General features: G+C 40.0%; 1 protein-coding gene and 1 pseudogene across 1 annotated transcript in view; both read right to left on the bottom strand.

Moving 5' to 3' along the window:
• Nucleotides 1-466: 466 nt before the first annotated feature.
• On the bottom strand, nt 467-5273 carry LOC103588387 (annotated as a pseudogene).
• An 8210-nt stretch (nt 5274-13483) lies between these two features.
• KLF9 (Kruppel-like factor 9) overlaps nt 13484-20335 on the bottom strand; it is a 41595-nt gene continuing 34743 nt past the window's right edge. The window contains exon 3 of the mRNA XM_008570051.1: nt 13484-16847. Coding sequence (XP_008568273.1) covers nt 16618-16847 — 230 coding nt within the window. The 3' untranslated portion in view covers nt 13484-16617. The remainder of the gene's footprint in view (nt 16848-20335) is intronic.

Below are 20335 nucleotides of genomic sequence, written 5' to 3'. Positions count from 1 at the left end.
CCAAATGGTCAATGCTGATCTTAGTCACCAGCTGAGGAACCCAGGGGACCCTGCTGCTTTTTAAAATCTAGAATCTAGATTCAGCACGTAGAGGGCCCCATCTACCCTCCACGCTGTGTGTTCCTGTGACTCCAGAAATAGGTAATCCCAACTTGCATAATTAAGTCCATAGACAAGTTGGAACACTGAGATCTAGCTAGGAAAAGTAGCAGCAAAGACAAAATAAGCTGGAATAAGCAACAGGAAGATTCTTAAAATGCTTCCACAGTTCAAGTTAGAATAGATAGCCATTAGGTTTCACCAGCTTTGCAGAGCTATGGAGGTTTACTGTTCTGTTTGAAAAAAGAAGAATCTGTAATAAGCATATTCATTTGAGAAAAATACCATGTGTGTTAAGTTTTTGTAGCCATTCTCAAGTTACTTTAAATTTTGTACGTTGTTCAAGGGCAGACGTGTTAGGACGTGTTCATAGCTGATGCATCTCCAAAAAAATGTTCATGAGAGGGCCAGATTCTGGACATCTTTGATTGTGACTGCATTATACAGAGAGGCCCAGATGCCTTCCACAGACCTGTTCCCTTCCAAGGAGATCATACTGAGTTCAAGACTTTACTGAGAAATCTTTTTTTTTCTAAAGCATTAATAAAACCTCCTTTAGCATTTCCAATGCCGAATGGAATGTTCATCTTGCTTCTGTTTGGGAACTCCAGTGGACATACATAGAATCCTTGAGAATTAGCAGTAATTTCATAAATCATTTGAGATTTGATGGAGCACAGCTTCTCCATGGCTGCTTCCCTGCTATTGTTCTTAATCCACTCCAGGACCAAGCCCATGACACACCGTTGCTGAAACACAGAAGCGTGTTGTACAAGGAGTTCTTTCCAACGTGCAGTTTGTATTCCAGGACTGAAGGGCTCTCTCTGAGGGCGAACCCCAGCACATGCTTGCTGATGATCATCACGGTGACCCTAGCAGAGCCAACGTTCTTCTGTGCACCAGCAAAAATCACACCAAACCTGGAAACATACACTGGCTTGAATAGAAAGTTTGAGGGCATGTCGCAAACCAGTACCGCTCCCCTGACATCAGGTAGGTATACAGTCAAACTCCACACCGTGCATGGTCTCATTTGCGCAATAATACACATCGGTGGTGTGTCCGGGTTGAGGTTCCAGGTGCCTGGATCTGTAATTTTCGTATAACTCCCAAGTCTAGAGTGGATGATATTCAGTTTCAAAGTTCTTGGCTTCTTCTGCAACCTTAGCAGACCAAGCTCCTGTCACCACACAGGCACACCTTCCTGCTTTCAGGCCAATTAGATTTAAGGGGACAGCACTGAACTGGCCACACCTACCTCCTTGCACAAAAATTGTTTCCTGGAACAGCTAACAATTCCCGCACGGGATTCCTATGTTGTTAACAATCTTGGCGAAATCCGACAACCTGAGATTCATTTCAAGAACACTAATGCCAACTCCTTTGTAGTCTAATAATTCTTTTTGTTATTACTGAACATGGCAGCTTGTTGGGCCCACCTGAAGTTGATCACCTGCCTTGAGTATCCAAGATGTGGCAGCCAGGGCAGCCAGTCAGCTAGAAAGGACCAATTACACAGACAATGTGCATCTCTCAAAGTCTTTTGATATTAGTATATTAATACCAACATTGGGTGAACCGCCAGGCCCCATGCTCAGAAGATTATATGAGGGTACTTCAAAAAGTTCATGGAGAGATTCATATTATATTCCAATTCTACTTTTCCACAAACTTTTTGAAGTACCCTCATACATAATACCTCATTTAATCATTACAACAACTCTATAAGTCACAGTATTATCTCCATTTTTCAGAGATAGCTAAGACTTACAGAAACTAAGTCACTTATTTACTCAAGGTTGCTCAGTGAGGAAGTGGCTGGAAGGAGAGATTTGAAACCCAGCTACCTTGTTTCAAAGCCTGAGCTCTGGGGTACTGTACTGACTGCCTTCTTGTTGAATTTCTGTATCTAACTCCATATCCTTCTCTTACATGGATCATATTTTTCTTCTTGCTCTATTTATGATATATTTTCTACTTCTGCCTTTATTTTGGTCATATCACCTCAAATATTTTGCCAAGTAAAATGGGCATGAATAAAAAATGTAAAACTGATATGAAGTCTTTTTTGTACAAAACATTTTTCCCATGAGTTCCCATCTTTGTCTTACCACTTTTAATTCTGTAGCTGCTCTCTGACACTTTAGCAATCTTGCCTGTAAATTCATTTACTCTTTAAATCATCTTTGAGATGGGCATTTTTAATCCAGTTGGTCATCCTTATCATGCCATATTCACACTTTACTTGTGTCTATTCGATATTGTTTTCTCTCCAGTGCAGTACTCCCTCTTTACCAGTCTTAAAATATAGGGCAGTGGAATTCTTAATTTTCTTTCTAATTTCTGTCTTCTTCATGTGGAAATGGAATACTGGAAAATGATTTTGCATTGATTGGGACTTGTGTAATAGAGCGCATTTCTTGATATTTGACTTCTGATGGTTTTTAAGCCTCACCCCTCCCCTTTCCTCTTGTGCTGCACATCTGGGCAAGCTCATAGAAAGCTCCAGGGGCTTCCTTCTTTGGCAGGAAGTTCAAACTTCTTAAGCCCTGCCTGCCTTCAGGAAGCCTCATGCTGGCCCTACCGCCTGGCCACAATAAAACCCCCCAAAACCCATCTCCTTTCCTTGCTCTCTCAGGCCATTTTGGACAATCTTGGGAGGACTGCCCTACTAATCTGAGAAAATTCATTATGTAAGTAACAACCCCTGTTACGTCCTCTTGGGTTGCGTGTGTGGCATCATCTTAACATCTCAAGCAAATTTTGGCTTGGAAGGTACAACCCTGTTCCTGCAGAGTCTACAATAGACTCCCATGAGAGAAAGTCTTATTCTTCTTCCTCCAGTGGGTTGCCTTCTACCATTTGGTCCCCAGAAATTGCTTGACCTGCCTCACCATTTTTCTGTTGCTGACCTCTAAATTTCTCTGAGCTTAGTACATTTCCCAATTTTTTATTTTTTTTGTTTTCTTAGTATAGACCAAAAATTCTCACCAGCCCATCCTTTATCTGGACTTCTTTAATATTATTAATATTATGATATTTCCCCCTTTCTTCTGTGATTCTTTATGCTTTTCTACTTTTGGTTGTTTCTTGATCCATTTTTTTTTTTTTTTTGGTAGCCTGTCAGTATGGAATCTGAACCCATGATCCTGGTGTTATAAGGCTGCACTCTAACCAACTGAGCTAACTTGCCAGCCCCTCTTGCTCCATTTTCTATAATGTACTCTTTATTCAATTCAACCAGCATTATCAGAAGTCAGTCACATATCATATAGAAGCAGACAGATTTGGTGGGAAATGGTATTTCTAATTATGGTTTTGCAAGCTTTCAGCCAGCAATGACTCTCCCACCTTAACAAACAATGTTCATCTATTTAAAGTGAAGGTTAAAATTACTGCTCTTAATTATTGGAATTTTACATTTTAAAAGTAATGTATTTTCCACCCCCTCTGCCTGGAAGCAGGCAAGCCAGCAGAGCATGCGCAGGGGCCTAGACAGAAGCCAAGGGCAGCTGCTCCCTCCACCCAGAAGCAGGCAAGGAGCACAACGAAAACACCACTTCCATGCAGGTAGCCCACAACAGCCACTGCCAGAGCTGCGGCTGCCAAAAAAATGGCTCAACCACACAGCAGCAGCCACAGCCACTGTGTAGGTGGCCCGCCAGACACTCGACTGCATTGACACAAGGAGAGTCACCAGCAGAGACCAGAAAAAGAAGAGGACTCCAGAGTAATAGAAGAAGCAACTGCTCTATCAGATGAGCAGACATCAATGTAGAGATATGAGAAATATGAAAATCCAAGAAAATATGAACCACCAAAATAATACAGTAATTCTCAAATACCAGATCCTATAGAGCAGAAAACCCTTGAAATTACTGAAAATGAATCCAAGCAACAATCTTAAGGAAACTCACTGAGATACAAGAAGACTCAGATAACCTAATGAAATGAGAAAAAAATCCAGGATATGGAGGAAGAAATTTACAAAGGGATTAATACCTTAAAAAAGAATGTCCAGGACTCATGGAACTTTTTAAAGTACACTCATACATTCTACCTCATTCATTTTAACAGCAAATTTTGTTTCGTTTTATAGATTTGTCATAATTTAACTGAACCTCTATGATGGACATTTAGGTTACTTCCAGTCTTTTCTCTATAGAAAATTAATGAGTCATAATCTAGACAATGTTTTTACAGTCTGATTTCCAAAAAGTTTTTTGTTCTTTTTGGGAATATGCTATAAAAATTGATCAGCCTACTAGGAATTTGGGGTTTTTCTTTTTGATGAAAACCTATTAAAGCTGTCTAAAGGTAAGAGAAATACCCAATAAAAAATGTAGTAAATGTTCATAAATAGGCAAAGTAGTATCTCTGACTGGAAAAAAATTTTAAATAGCTTATAGATCTCTTGGAGGTAGAGAGTAGAATTGTGGTTACCAGAGGCTGAGTAGGGGGAGAGGAGGATGAAGAAAGGTTGGTTAATGAGAACAAAAATACAAATAAAGGGAAGGATTAAGTTCTAGTGTTTGATAGCACAGTAGGGTGACTATAGTTAACAATAACTTATCATATATTTTAAAGTAGCCAGAAGGCATTAGGAAAGTTCCCAACACAAAGAAATAATAAATTTATGATGTGATAGATATCCCAATTACCCTTATTTAATCATTACACACTGTATACATATATCAAATTATCACATGTACTTCATAAATGTATACAGTTATTATGTATGTTACCAAAGATTTAAGTAGCTTAAAGAACAAAGTGGCTGCTTTAAAAAAAAAATTTAAAAATTTGTAAATCTCCTTGGAGTGAACAGATATTATCAATATGTGAATTAATGGTAGTAAACATGATTTATTTATTTTTTTAACCAGTTTGCTCTTGGGTTATTTTCTAAAAAACAGAGATTAAAAATTTAAACAATGAAAATATTGCTTAAGTAGCAGAGTAGGTATAAACAAGTTAAAACAACTCAAATATATTAAGAGGAACAAAAAAGTCTAGGGAAAGAAATCTATAGTTCACGAAAATTACCAGCTTCACTTGAGAGAGTGTGGTGCTGGTAACACCAAGGTCAAGGGTTTGGATCTCCTTACCTGCCAGCTGCCAAAAAAGTAAAATAAAATAAAGTTACCGCCTAAGTCCCTCATCCCACATCGCATTCTGGAAAAATGGTTAAAAATGACTATTGGTCAATAAGACATTGCAATGCTGTTTGACTTGTAATAGATTAGATACCACAGACTTAAAAATGTGAAATCAAAGATTTAAAATAATCATTTTATTATTTTATTGTTTTGACAAACATTTTTTCACCAACATTGTGGTAGAAACTTGTACTAGATTTATGGCAGAATTCTTGGTTGAAAGTGAGAGAAGCCTAACTTTAACTAGCTGAAGCAAAAAAGAAAATTGATTTACAAACATAACTGGGATGTCCAGGGGTGAAGCTGGAATTCAGGCACAGCTGTATCCAGGGCTTCGAATAATGTCTTCAGAACTCACTCTAATTCCATATCTGAGTTCCTCTCCCCTCTGTACATTACCCTTTTCTCTCCTGTTTCATGTAGCCAGAAAAGAGGGCCTTTTGCAGTTTCAGACTTACATAGTCCAAATTAGCAAATGTAGTAGACAAAAACATTTGTTTCCCAACATTGGCTTGGCCAATCTTAGTATCTGGGTGAGACAGGATACTGGAGCCCGGAAAGGAGGGGTGTAGGGATGCTACACACAGATAAGTAACACAGTCAAGAAACTAAGAGCCTAGCTGAAAAGACAAGAGTAAACAAATTGCGATAATTTTATAATGTGTGTGCTACTGGAGCCCAAAAGAATGAGTGGCCAAATCTTTGTTTTAAAAACTGACTGATTTGGCCATTCCACAATGTCTACATATTTCAAAGCATCATGTTGTACATCACTAATATATACAGTTTTTGTTTGTCAATTAACAAATAAATAATATTGAGAAAGAAAAACTGAGTCATCCTCCCATGATTAATACCAATGTTTCATCATCTGAGTAAATGCATAGAATCCTTGGCCTTTATACCTCTTTTCTCTTAAGTGTAATGCTTTCTCATGAAAATCTCTACAATTTACTTAGCCTCCCACTCCTACCTTCGCTCCTACCCTCTATCCCTTTATCCCCAGAAGATGAGAGGCTTATTCCAACTTTTTTAAATGAGCAATGTTGTTCTAGTTAGTTGAGTTCCCCAAAGTGTGTTGGGTTGATTTTTCAATTGTGTTCCTGTGTACATTGTCGTATGAAGATTTCAAACTGTATTGGGGTAGGGTGGGGTGAGGGGCACCAAAGCACCAGGAAAATGAAATAAATTCAAGTTTCAAAAGTAAACTTCAGACAGTCTCATTCTAAATGCCTTTTGAAGTACATATAAAATCTCAGATATTAAATTGGAAGACACTTAAAAAGTATAGATTTAAGTGTCGAGATATTTCTTCAAAAGATTCTGAAGTGAAACAAAAATGATCAATTTTGATAATAAAAATAAACATAACTGAAACATACATAAAAGCTGATTAGGTTAGGTAAATTTCTTGGAGGTCGACTCATATTCAATGGATGGTGAAAACAGAAAATGATTCTTTTTAGGATACTCAAAGCTGATTACCTAAGACCAACACAGAAACAAGGTGATTGCAGGCCTTTAAAAAGTTACTTTGATTTCCTTAGAAAAAGAAAATGTATTTTCAGAGACTGCACATCAATGCTGATCTCAACTCGGAAAGATGGAGAAACAAGTCATTTAAAATGCACTTATCCATGGCTCCCTTGAAAATGGGAGCTGAAATCTGGATAGTGTAAACACAATATAATGAAACTACTAAGTGCATCCTAGAAAGTAAAAAAAAAAAAAAAAAAAAGCTTGAGGAACCTATAAACAATTAGCACTTTCTCTACGGGGAGACCCCTGTCTGTTCTAGAGCTGTTCCGGTTTGTCAAACGTGTATTTAAATATGCAAGAGAGTAAAGAGTCTGGCCCTGGCAGGGGTGTAAAATCCATGGGGCGGTTAGGGAAAAGACTCCAACAGAGATGAGACTCCAAAATGCAGGGGACTGAAGGTGAGTTAGTAAGGGCTGGAATCCTGCTGCTTTAGGAAAATAGGGAAATTCTGCAACATCGATGGTTCCAGCTAGTAAAGATGCAAAAAAGATATAAGACCCTAAGGTTTTTCCTAAGATTAACAGAAGACGAGCTTTTTCTAACACTAGGTAAATATGGTTGTTTAGAGCTGGTATCAGAAGAAAACCTGCATGCTCTGAGTCTCCAGGGGGTATGGTTCTTCCACCTGAGACAGCCTGAGAACAACATAAAGGTCTCTCTCAGAATAAGCAAAATCAAGCAGTAACTGTGGCCCTGTATACCCTGTTCTTGTGTGTACGATTTGTTTAGTGTTAGTTGCATTTAATAAAGATTTTTACTTTTATAGAAAGTATAGAAGAATGGATGGTGTGTTGGATTTGCCCTCCAATTATTTAAGCTCAGAGTAAACCTGATCTATGCAGCCAAAGCTGGTTTGGTTGCTTAGAGTCTCCACTAAAATACCCATTACCAGAGGAGAGAGGAGGAAACAAAATATCTTTCTACAGAGGCTCTACCCAAGGGACTGTACTGTCCTTTTTCAGAGGATTGTCTTAGGCAGTATAAACGGAATACTTGCCAGTAGTATCTGAACATCTTACCTACCTACAGACAAATGAGAAGGTGAAAGTGGTCACACTTCACAGGAATCCTCACGTTACAAAAAGATCGCAGGTGCCTTTAAAGTGGCATCTTCTCAGATGTTTGTTTATAAATCATTAAAGAAGAAAGGAGGCTAAGGGCCAGCCCGTGACTCACTGACTCACTCGGGAGAGTGTGGTGCTGATAACACCAAGGCCACGGCTCGGATCCCTACATAGGGACGGCCAGTTAGCTCACTTGGGAGAGTATGGTGCTGACAACGCCAAGTCAAGGGTTAAGATCCCCTTACCAGTCATCTTTTAGGGAAAAAAAAAAAAAAAAGGAGGCTAATGACAAAGAAAAAGTGTTCTAAGGCACTGCCGATTAAATATCAATTAGAACTCACAATAAAAATTATTTTTAAGTGGAGATATACAAACCTAAAAGCTTAACCCTAAAAACTAGTTCTGACCACTAACGTTCAAAAATTTCGAAACTTAAGTCTTCAAAAGACATTTTAAAAAAAAATTTGAAAAATGCAATTCAATGAGCAACACCTTTCTTATTTTTAAAGCTGGACTTCAATCCCCTTACCAAACAAAAAAGAGAGAAAGAAAGAAAGAAATACATAAGCAGTAGATAGCCTTAAGCCGAGGCTGACATTTTTTTTCTATAAAGGACCAGGTGGTAAATATTTTAGGCTTTGCGGGCCATGCAGTCTCTGTCACAACTACTCAACTGCTATCATAGGGTGACTGCAGCTACGGACAATATGTAAATGTGTAGGACTAACTGCATTCCAATAAAACTTTATATATGAACACTGGAATTTGAATTTCACATAATCTTCATGTGTTTGGTTTTATTCACGTGTTTTTGTTTTATTTCTTCAACCATTTAAAAATGTAAAAACCTCTCAGACATTAATGATGCATACTAGATCATAGCAAAGGCTGCAATAACTCTAGTAGAGAAACCTGGTTCACCTTGCCGAACTTACTTAATCATGGAATCCCATAACGTAACATTTGGAAAATTAATGTTCTATGGATTATCCTTGATGAAAACTGTTCTACATCATTTGTAATGGATGTATAATATTCCATTGTTATTTAAATAATCCATTAGATTGAACACTGAGATTGTTTTCAAAGTTTTACTGTTATAAAAAATACTACAATTTGGCTAGAGCACAGGGTTTGGATCCCCTACCGGCTGGCGCAAAAATAAATAAATAAATAAAAATAATATTACCATGTCCATTTTTGCAGCTAAATCTTTGGAAACATTCATGATAATTTTGGGGGCATGCAATTGCTTTGTCAAGGATATGAACATTTTTGTAGTTTTTAAATCCATATGGTCCACTAGTCTCCTAGAAAAGCTGTGCCAATTTGGATTCCCACTAGCAATATACCCATCTCCCCTGATTCGTGACCAAATGGGTGCTTTACTTTTTTAGATCTTTGCTAATTGCATAAGCAAATAACTGTACCTCATTATTTGATATTGCATTTCTTTGAAAGCATGGTGAACATTAAAAAAAAAGTTTAATGAAAAATCAAACCCAAAAAACATTGAAAAATGTAAAAAAAAAGTTTATTGGCTACTTTTATTTCTTATTTTATAAAGTGTCAATTTATATCATTTCCCAGATTTTTCTAAAGATGTGTTCATTTTTTCATATCGACCTATAAATCATATGTTAAAGATATTAATCTCTTGATGTGCATTTTCCTATATTCATATCCATACTTTTAAACTTTGTTTAGGCTAAATTTTTATTCATACTTTCACACTTTTAAAGTGAAGTCTTGTAATCTTTCTATTAGTAGTTTCTATCTTTAGTTTTGTGTCTTTGAGCTCTTTCCCAAATCATGATTTATGAATCTTCACCTATGTTTTCTTTAAGTGCTTTTTATCATTTTACATACATCTTTGATGCATATAGGATTTATTTCGGTGTGTAGCATAATTTGAATTTTTCCTAGATAATCTTTTTGCTAAACAAATTCATGCTTTCCCCATTGATTTGTGATGCCACTTTTATAAAATATATTAAATTCTTATACATTCTATATCTTCTAAGTAGACTGTAATTCCTGGTAGGGCAAATACCCCATTACTTTTCCTTTATAAAACACTCTTGGCTATTCTATTAAGTCAGGGTTAAACTAGCTTCCTACAACGAATCAAGATGTTTTCCATCCATTACTATGGTCTTCGTTCTAACAGTTTAAATTAGAGCAAATATTGGTTTCTTACAGGTTTGAAAGATTTTGCCTATAAAATTATCTGGGTGCTGAGGTTCTCTGACATTTGTCAAATTTTTAAAAAACAGGTTTTTAATCTAGACAGCTGTTCCACTCACCAAAATTGTTCTTCTTCTGGAAAAGCCATTTTATCAAGATGTCCAAAATTATTAACAGATTGTATCTATAGTTATAGCTCTCTTTTCATTCTAATATTTACATTTTCTCTTTTTCTTATTTGGCTTTGCCAAAAGTATGTCTATTTTATTGGTCTTTTCAAAGATATACTTCGTGGGTTTATATGTCGATCGCATTTTATTATTTCCTCATGCTGTTCCTAGATAGTGTGCTTTTTCTGGCTTCTTGGATTGCTTAGTTTACTTTTATTTTATCATAGACAATAAAGTATATGAGGCTCTGATTTTTTCTCTAAGTGCAGCTTTTGGTTATATTTTGGATATATAGTTTTCTCTATTTTTATTGTCTTCAACTTCAATTATAATTTGTATTTTTTTCTTTGATCTAAGAATTACTTTAAGTCAATATTTCAATTTCTAGTATTTTTAGTTTTTAAAAATTATTCTTTTAATTGCTCACTTTATTGTCTGGTGATCAGAGAATATAGTCTATGTCATTTATAGTCTTATTATATTCTATGTTTTTGCACAGGGTCTATGGATATTAAAAAGAATATGTGTACTATTAAAATCCCCCATCTCTTTTTTGGATTAAGACTGTGACTTTCATCAGATTCTCCTGCTGTTCTTTGCTTCATATATTTCGATAGAATGTTACTAGGCACTGATATATCTTTCTCTGATGTAAAGTAATCCCCTCTTTGACCCAGTTATTTTTTTCTTAAATTCTATCCTTTTCTGATACCAATGACTACTTGTGAGTTATTTTTGTTGGCCTCTGCCTTGCTTATCTTTACCAACCACTTAGTTTGACCTTTGCCATTTCATTTGAGGTGAGCCTCCAGGAAAATGTGCACCTGCACGTGTACGCACACACACACCCATGTGATTTTGTTTTTGATCCAAATTAAGAATCTAAATAAGGAGGTTTAAGTGCCCCGTGGATTCTAATTTCCTTCTTCTTATTCTCTTTGTTTTTCTTGTGCCTCCTTCATTTTTCCTGTCTTTTGCTGTGTATTGACCAAGACTGTTTTTGTTTTCTGCAAACTATGCAAGGATTGACTATACTTCCTATTTGTGATTTTTCACCTCCCGATTACTTCTCCCTCTACCCAACCAGATGTCTATTTCCCCCATTCTAATGAAATAGCTCTGCTAAGTCCTCAGATTCCTAAACACAGTGGAAACTTTTCAGCACTAGTATTATTTCACCTCTCAATCCATTCAACACAATTGTCTACCCCGCCCCTCCTTTACTCATGACCCTGCAATTTTCTGGGTTTTATTTGTCTTGTTATTTCTTGACCTACCTTTCTGTCTCTCTGTCTCCTCCCCTTCCTTCTCCCCTCTGGTTCCAGGCTCCAACCAGTTCTTTATATTCTATCCCCAGGTGATATCCACTTATACGGCTTCAATTACTGTCAGTTAGGACTATGGATTCCAAATCTCCAGTCCAGACCACTTTTTTGACCTCTAAACTCATATATACAACCATTCCCTTGACATTTCCTTGTGATGTCTGATGTGCACTTCCACCTCAACATGTCCAAAGATGAACCCATGCCCTTCCCCACATGCCCACACCTCCTTTCTCTCTTTCCTCCACCTCAACGAACTACACTAAAATCTACCTGTTCCTGAGGCCATAAACCCGAGGCTCATTAGTGGAATTTTTATCCTTTACCCCTCACGTCCTAACATCCAAATGATTCCGCTTCTTTCCACCTCCCCTAACCACCTGGTCTGGACGACCATCATCTCTTCCTTGGCCAAGTCTCCTCACTTGTTTCCCATCTTCCACCCTTGTCCCTCCAAACTCCATTTTCCACCTAGCACCCAGGAAGAGAGTGCTGAAATGCACCCAGATCATAGCACTCTTCCGCTTTAAATCTTCCAACAGATTCCCCCTGCCCTTAGAATCAAAATCGAACAGTATGTTGAAATACAGGGCCCTGGCTGCAATACAGGGAGGGCCCTTGTGCTCTGGCCCCTGCCAACACCCCCAACTTCCTCTCTCTTCTCATCCTCTCTGTTTATGGTCCTGCCACCCCAGTCTTCCTTCAGTTCCTCCAAAATGCCGATCGCATTCCCACCAAACTCCTGTACTGGCATCCTTGCTCCCTCTATGTCTCTGCAGGGCTGGCTCCTCGTCACCCAGGCCCAAGCTAACATATCTAAGTCCCCTCAGAGAGACCCTCCCTGGCCATTCACTCTAAAGTAGCCTCTCCCCACCCCAAGTCACCGTCACTTCACCCTATTTTATTGGCATCTTCACACTCATCACTATCTAGGATTATATGGATAATTTGTTCCCTTGTTTATTATGTTTCCCTCCTCTGACATATAAATTCCTTGAACACAGGGACCTTGTCTGTTTTTCAGTTTTGTATCCACAGTGATGGCAGTGCCTGGCACTAATAAGTGCTCAAAAAAAATGGGTCAAATGAATATTACACTCCAGTAAATCCCCTGCTGCTCTAATGCAGGCATACAAAGATGGAGGGTTAGATTCAGCAGATCCAGATTTAAATACTGTCTATGCCACTTATTAGATGTGTCTCTTGGCAAGTCATCCAATCCCCAATTTGCTCATCTGAAGTATGTGGATAACAACAATATTTACTGTACAGAACTGCTGTAAAGATTAGAAGAGAAAGACCTCAACGCTGGGCACTGCAACTAATATACAATAAGAGCTTAATAAAGAATAGCTAGGCTGGCCGGTTAGTCCAGTTGGTTAGACTGTGGTGCTGATAGCAACAAGGTCCAGGATTTGATCCCTGTACCAGCCAGCCAAAAAAAGAGAAGATAGCTAGTGTATGTCTACACACACACACACACACACACACACACACACACACACACACACTTTGGTGCTCATCTTCCCTTGGTGTAATGCTCCTACTTGTCTGCCTTTCAAACCTCAGTGTGTGTGTTACTATCAATGTGGTATCTCACAAGTACAATCTGAGCCTATGACATTCTCTGACTGGTTCCTAGTCTACCTGTGCATAGTTATAGTTTTAAAAAACACTTTGAGTGATTTATCTGAAAATACAAATATTGCCCTCAGGCATAATACGCTGGTTCTCAACTGGATTCCGTCCCCTCTCCTACCTTAGAGGTCTGTGAATAGCAAATACACACAAGCCTATACAAATACCGCATGCATTGAAAGGTACAGGGTAAAATCACCTTCGCACTCATCATAAAATCCTGGGAGCCCCGGTTAGAGAAGTAACTTCCATTATGGTGAAACATGCCCCTTTTGCAACACATAATGGCCGGAACAATCCAATCTTTATTATTTATTATTTTTATTTGGACAACATATATACATATGTACAAAATACCTACTGTCAGAATCCTCTTTTATAATTTCATTTGATTTACAAAAACGGGACAGCAAAATAACTTAGGTCACTAATACTGTACAAAAATAAAACTGATTAAACAGTTGTAAAGATCAGTATCTTACAGTGTTACAGATCATTCATCTGTTGTGAAAGAACATCTCAATCTACCCAGAGTGATGAGTACTGTGCTAAATCTACCTGCAAACTGACTAATCAGTTTCTGTAATTATAACTACCAAATATAATTCTCAAAAGAAGCGTGATGTATAGAGCTAGACCTTAAAGCCAGGGCATCATTCCACAATGGTGAAGGGCTTTCTTCTTCCCTAACCAAGGAGAGGAGATATCTTAACTCTAAAACTATTAAATTTTCCAGAATATGACAACTACTTACAATATTAGATAAAACAACTTTTCTTTCTTTTTTAAACACCTGCAATAGTCTTTCAAAAATTCAGTTTGGTTAAAAAAGTAAACAAAAATTACTATCCTGCATTTGGATTTTCATAAGTTAAATCCATGGTCTTTTTAATATAAAAAGTAATCGTTTCATAGTTTTAGTGTTCAATGAACTCTAGTAGTCCTATTTGAACCATATCTTGACATAGTAAATCTAATTAGAATGCTGGTTCCTGTTTCGTGACATTTTAAAACAGGATTTATCACAAAGAATAAAAAGCCTTGAGTTTATATGTCACTGTACTGTAACATATAAGAGAATATCAAATGTGTGTTTGTCAACAACTTGAAAAGGCAAGTAGCAACTTTGGGGGGAAGTAAATTGTGCAATTTTTTTAAAACAAGTTGCTGCATTTATATCCATCTAAGTGCTCGACAAAAGCCACATATAGATTTACTCCTGACACTATAAAGATTGTCTTTCACTGATTTTGCTTTGTTTTCCTTCGTTTTTCTCTGTGAGGGAAAGATGAGTTTTTCCAAGTAGGCAAGTTGCTAGGCAACCCCAAACTCCTCACACACTAAAAGGCAGCGTGCAGAGTTTCATCAACAGAACCGTCCCATGAGCTCAGTCAGAAATAGGCAGCCCAGCCTATTTCGTATGGAAGAACAGATGTCCTTAAAACGTTATTTTGGACACAGAAATTAAAATTTGGTTTAAAATAAGTGTTTCAAAAATCTGAAACAGAGGTAGAAAGTGTTCTTTATTTTTCCTGACATGTTTTCTCGTGAGAAAACACTTTCCTTTTTATCCCATGGACTGCTCCCAGTCCCTAATGTTAAAAGCAGTTCTCTTTATAGAACTACTAATACAACTACGTTGGTTAAACAAAAAAACACCGTGCTAATGATGGCTGTTGTATTGGGAGTCGGAGTCAGCCGCGACCCGTGCCCGCTGCAGGAGCCCACACTGATTCTGGATGGGAAATGAGCATGTGTCAGGTGAAATCAGTAGGCACCCTCTGTTTACACAACACATCTTAGAGCACACGTATAAACTAGAGTGCACCATAGCTCCCTGTTTTAAATATCAGATAAAATCATCAGAAAGCGTTACTTCTGAAGAAAAAAAAAAATGTAAACATATACCCCACGATCACTGCTGACTCCCCTCATTTGAGGTTTTTTTCTTAACTATGAAAACTCAGTTCATTTTTCTGGCTACATAAAGGCCAAAATTGAGTTTTCAGGTAAATGGCGTATTACGGATGTAGTGGTTTCAGCCATTGTAGACACCTAGATACAAGATATAGTGGTGAGGTTAAAAGATACATGTCAAAGATATATGACGTGATTTCATTTGTATGTGTTCCATTTGCCTATGTCCTCAAAAAGGGACTATTTTGCAGAATCTCCTCTGAGTCACCGTGGTATTTTCCCTTGGTACTCACTACATATAGGGGTCTGTTTTTCTTTTCATATTTCAGCTCCCTTTCCTTTACATAACTCTTGCACCTGATAGTGGAAGTTTTGTAAGAACATGGGAAGAAGACAAACATTTCCCCCCCAAAATGGGCATTTCTAGATCTAGTTCCTGTCATGCACCCATTCAAATAAAACCCAACAGAGCCAAAAGCCCTCTCTCTAAGTGGCATCATGGTACAATAAGATTAAGCTAACGAAAAGCACAGGAAAATTTGGAAAAGTTAATAGAGTTAAAATTCTGTTTGTTCTTTTTTTTATTTTTTAAAACATTACCCTCCTCCTCCTTTGGCATCTCTCATGTATATCGTGCCCTCACATCTCTGTCATGATTTCTTAGGGAAACGTGTATACTGTAAAATAAGCAGATTATAAGGTGGTGCTAAACAGAATGTCTTGCTTCTAACCTCAAAGCATGTATTTAACTTATTCATCCTCTGCGTTAGAAAATAAAAGTGCAGCTTATGTTCAAAAAGTACAATTCATACAAAGCAAGGTTTAAAAGTTCTGTACTGAGTGTAACCTTTCAAAGGTTTGTTTTGATTAGTAGAAATTCAGACTCTGCTTACCCATTGACTACAAGTGACTTTTTTGTTTTCAAGTCTTTAGATGACAGATCATGCTGGCGTAGATGTGCTCTTGCTTGCAAAAAGACAGCTGTGCTATGGCATTGTTTTAATCTCAAAAGTTAACGTGACTCGAGAGTGGTTGTGCTAAACAAACTGAAGCACACTCATCATTACATTAAAAGGTAAGAAAACAATTCTGAGAGACAGCAAGCATCAAGGGCCCAGAATCACTGCGTGAGGCCAGAGGTCAACTCACCCAGTCAGACATATGTACACCAGTGTTGAATCTTTAAAATTCTACCCCCGTCTTGGCCTTACCCCCTCCCCCCACCCCCAAAAAATAAAGGAGAAAAAAACCCAAAAGCATTTGCCTCCCTCCAACAGTCAGAGACGGGTTGGTTCAGGGTTGCCTCTGCAAGGGGACCTAGTGTCGACTTTGATCTTAGGCTACAATGTGCTTTTTAAAAACAATGCAGGGAGAGGGAGATCAGAATATTGGCCAAAGAGCAGTGGCTTCCTGTGCGGTCACTGGGCCTCTTCTGGGGCTTTGTTTCTGTGTGTCTGTTTGCTGGGAGTAGTTTTGTCCTTTCGGGGTCCATCCCTCCCTGGCTCCGGCGGGTAGCACCTCACAAGGGGTTGGCCAGCACCTTTTTCGAGCGCTTGATCATGCTGGGGTGGAACTCGGTGTGACGCCGGGCGTGCTTGGTGAGGTGGTCGCTCCTCATGAAGCGCTTCTCGCACAGCGGACAGCGGAACTGCTTTTCCCCGGTGTGGGTCCGGTAGTGGCGGGTCAGCTCATCCGAGCGGGAGAACTTTTTAAGGCAGTCTGGCCACGTGCAGGGAAAGGGCCGCTCGCCTACGAGAAGGAATACAGACACGAGACAGTTTAAAAGACAGGGAAAAAAAATTCCGAAGGCTGATCATGGTCTGCACCCCCTGCGACTGAAGCACAAGTCCCTCGGATGTGAGTGTTGTGGGCTGAACTGTGTCCTCTCTCCCCAAAATTTGTATGTTGAAATCCTAACCCCACCCCCATAAGCTCAGAATGTGACTGTATTTGGAGATGGGGCCTTTGAAGAGGTACTTAAGGATAAATGAGGTCATCGGGACGGGTCTTAATCCAATGACTGGTGTCCTTATAAGAGGAGATTAGGACACAGACCTGTGATTAGGACGAATCATGTGAAGAAACAGTGAGAAGGTGGCCATCTACAAGCCAAGGAGAAAGGCCTCGGAGAAGCCAACCCTGCTGATACCTTCATCCTGGACTTCCAGTCTCCAGAACCGTGAGGGAGGAAACCACCTGCCCAGTCTGTGGCTCTGTGTGATGGCAGCCCTAGCAAACTCACACAGGGAGGACACTGCTGAGAATCATCCTCTTTAGGAAATGAGCTTGCTATTTTGTACCCAAGGGATTCCTTGGAAGTTATTTTTTCTGGTTTTATTCTATGCAGTTGCTGGTTTCATGATTTCTCTCAGGAGTCAAAAGGCTGAGTCCTCTGCTAAGTTTCCTGGCATTGTAGAAATGGAAGAGAACCGAGGCATCTGGTCCAGCCAGACTCCCACCTGGAGCAGGTGTCTCCCCTCGAGCTCCTGAGTGCTGTATCCACCCAGCATCTGTCGGCAGAAAGTCTGGCAACAGCGAGCCCCACACCTAAGACAGCCTGGTTGTTCTTGAGTATCTCTGTCACAAACACTCTTTTATTGACGTGAAATCTGCCCTTCTGCAAAGGCCATATTGTCCTAACACTAAAAATAAGTTTATTCTACTGTTGGAGTGAGCAGGACTGAAGCCATGTTGGGACCTAAAATTGCATGGGATCTAAAAGATTTAAAATGACAGATTTTTTCTTGGTATATGTTTCTCTGAGTTCCCTTTTTTCCCAGTGGCTATTTGTTATTTTGAACCTTGATTATGGGACAAGATGACATTATTTACATAAATATAAAGGTGTTTTCCAGCCAGTCTGAAGCTGCAAACTTGCCACAAGACACATACTATCCAGACCCTGAGAAACCAAAACATCAATAAAGCTAAGCTGAGAAAGCCAGAAAGACATCAGTAAAGCTGTGCTGATTCCACCCTTTCCAGCAGGACCCTGAGATAACAGCAAGGAGGGGAACAGAAACCAGACGGAGCCTTGGCGAGACCTTGCACCTGGCTCTGTGCACGGAACCCCAGTGGCTCATATCCGCCTCCCTCCTGCTTTTCATTTCCCACATTCCATTCTCTCTACCCCCTTTAAAAACCCCTCAGTAAACCTGAGTCTTGGAGATGGCTTTAGTCCGGCCATCCTCCTCCAGGTTTACTGGAGCAATGGTTAGCCCAACATCTCTCCTCAGGTCACCAGTATTCCTGAATAAAAGCTGACTTCCATTTTCACCAACATTTGACTTTTGAGTGGTTTGCTTTTGAAATGGCACAGGCATCTGGACTTGGGCCTAGTAACACTGTCACATCATAATCCTTTAAATATGTGAAGACAGCTATCATCTCTCTCTCTAGTCTTTCCTTCTCCAGACTAAGCAACCCCAGTTTCTTACATATTCCTCATAAAAGAAGAACTAAATGATTATAAATAAGTGCAGGCTCAGAGCTAAGGGCTTCCTGTGCACGGTCGTCTCACTGAATTCTCTCAGGACACCCTGCGAGGTAGCCGCGTGGTAGATGAGAAGACGCAGGTTTGGGGGCGTGGATCACCTGCTCAGGGTCACACAACTAGAAAGCAGACAGTGAACTGGCCCCGCCGACTGAGTCCAAGGCCTGTGCTCTTGGCACTTGGCTGCCTGGCCTCTCGTTGGTTATGAAGACTTGACACTGCTTCCACATCTCTCCCCATTCTGATGGCCTTCCTTGGATTCACACTGTTGTCTCTGTGTGCCACTTAAAGAGCAGCCAAGCCCGGTCTGCCAGAGGTAACCAGGCCAGCATTGAGAGCCTCCTGCCACTCCCCCCTCCAAGGTGATGGCAGAGGGAGGGCCCATGTCCACGCTAGAGGAGGACACGCACAAGCAGAACAGCAGAAGGAGCTCTTTCAGATGAGACCCTTCTTGCTCCTCTAGGAAGTGACTGCCACTGCCCCGCGCCAGGAGCCTGCCTGCCTACTCTTCACACCTTTCCAAGCACAACCCAAAGCAGCTGCTTCCTGGACACAGGACACACAGACTCCTGGTCTCCACAGAACTCTCTAGACACTCCTTGGGAGGGTGCGAGGAGTGGATATTATCTCACTTCTGTCCCAGCTTTCCTGGACCCCAGAGAGAAGGTGCAGATTCTGGGAGCTGTCCAGCATGGTGCATCTGAGCCACCCCCAAATCATTCACCCCTTCTCCCCCAGCTTCTCTTAACCGGTGATGATGAGGTGTAGGAAGCATGACTAAACAAAACCAACCAACTCTATCACCTTCCTGAAAATCTATACATGAATAAGGTTTGATTTGCTGTTCCCTAAGCAGAGCAATAGTTGTAACTCTCTGTACAACCTACTTGTTCCTGTGGGAAACCCAACGTGGGCAAAACTGTAGCAGCTCATTCTCTATACCCAAGTCTAGGTATAAATCCTCAATGAGCTCTGGGTTGAAACACTAGCAAAAAGCATAGCAAACCAATAAATGCTGGGCCCTGGGTGAGAGCTAGGGTTAATGATGCATGAAGATACTCCTGTAGGGGGGCCAAAAAGGGGGAAAAAAAAAAAAAAAAAAGCTTCCCCTTGAAAAACTCAACAAAAGCAAGGAGTTTAAAACTACACTTTTGCAACCTCAACTGGATAAACAGCATTTTTACCCACTTCAGCAGACCTTTGAGCAAAAGGTGACATGTGGATTGTCACAAACCCAGCAAGGTTGAGCTTCTTGAGGCAAGGACAATGTCAATACTATATATGCTTTTTGTTCTACCCATGCTGCCAAGCATTCAGAAATGCCCAAAGTTATATATAAATGGCCTGTTCATCCTCCAGGTCACTCATATTGACCAAAACCTGCTTAGAAGTTACTGGGTTACTGGGCCGGCCCGGTGGCACACGGCTACAGTGCGCCGCTTGGGAGCACGGCGGCGCTCCCGCCAAGGGTTCGGATCCCACATACACTTATATATAAATGGCCTGTTCATCCTCCAGGTCACTCATATTGACCAAAACCTGCTTAGAAGTTACTGGGTTACTGGGCCGGCCCGGTGGCACACTGCTACAGTGCGCCGCTTGGGAGCACGGCGGCGCTCCCGCCAAGGGTTCGGATCCCACATACAGACCAGTTCCCGCTCACTGGCTGAGTGAGGTGCGGGCGCAACACCGAGGGTTGTGATCCCATTGCCGGTCCCGGTCCGGTATGGGCGCAACACTGAGG

Source organism: Galeopterus variegatus, unplaced genomic scaffold (assembly GCF_000696425.1).
Source record: "Galeopterus variegatus unplaced genomic scaffold, G_variegatus-3.0.2 Scaffold565, whole genome shotgun sequence".
Classification (NCBI taxonomy): Eukaryota; Metazoa; Chordata; class Mammalia; order Dermoptera; family Cynocephalidae; genus Galeopterus; species Galeopterus variegatus.
This window is presented reverse-complemented; position numbering and strand designations above follow the sequence as displayed.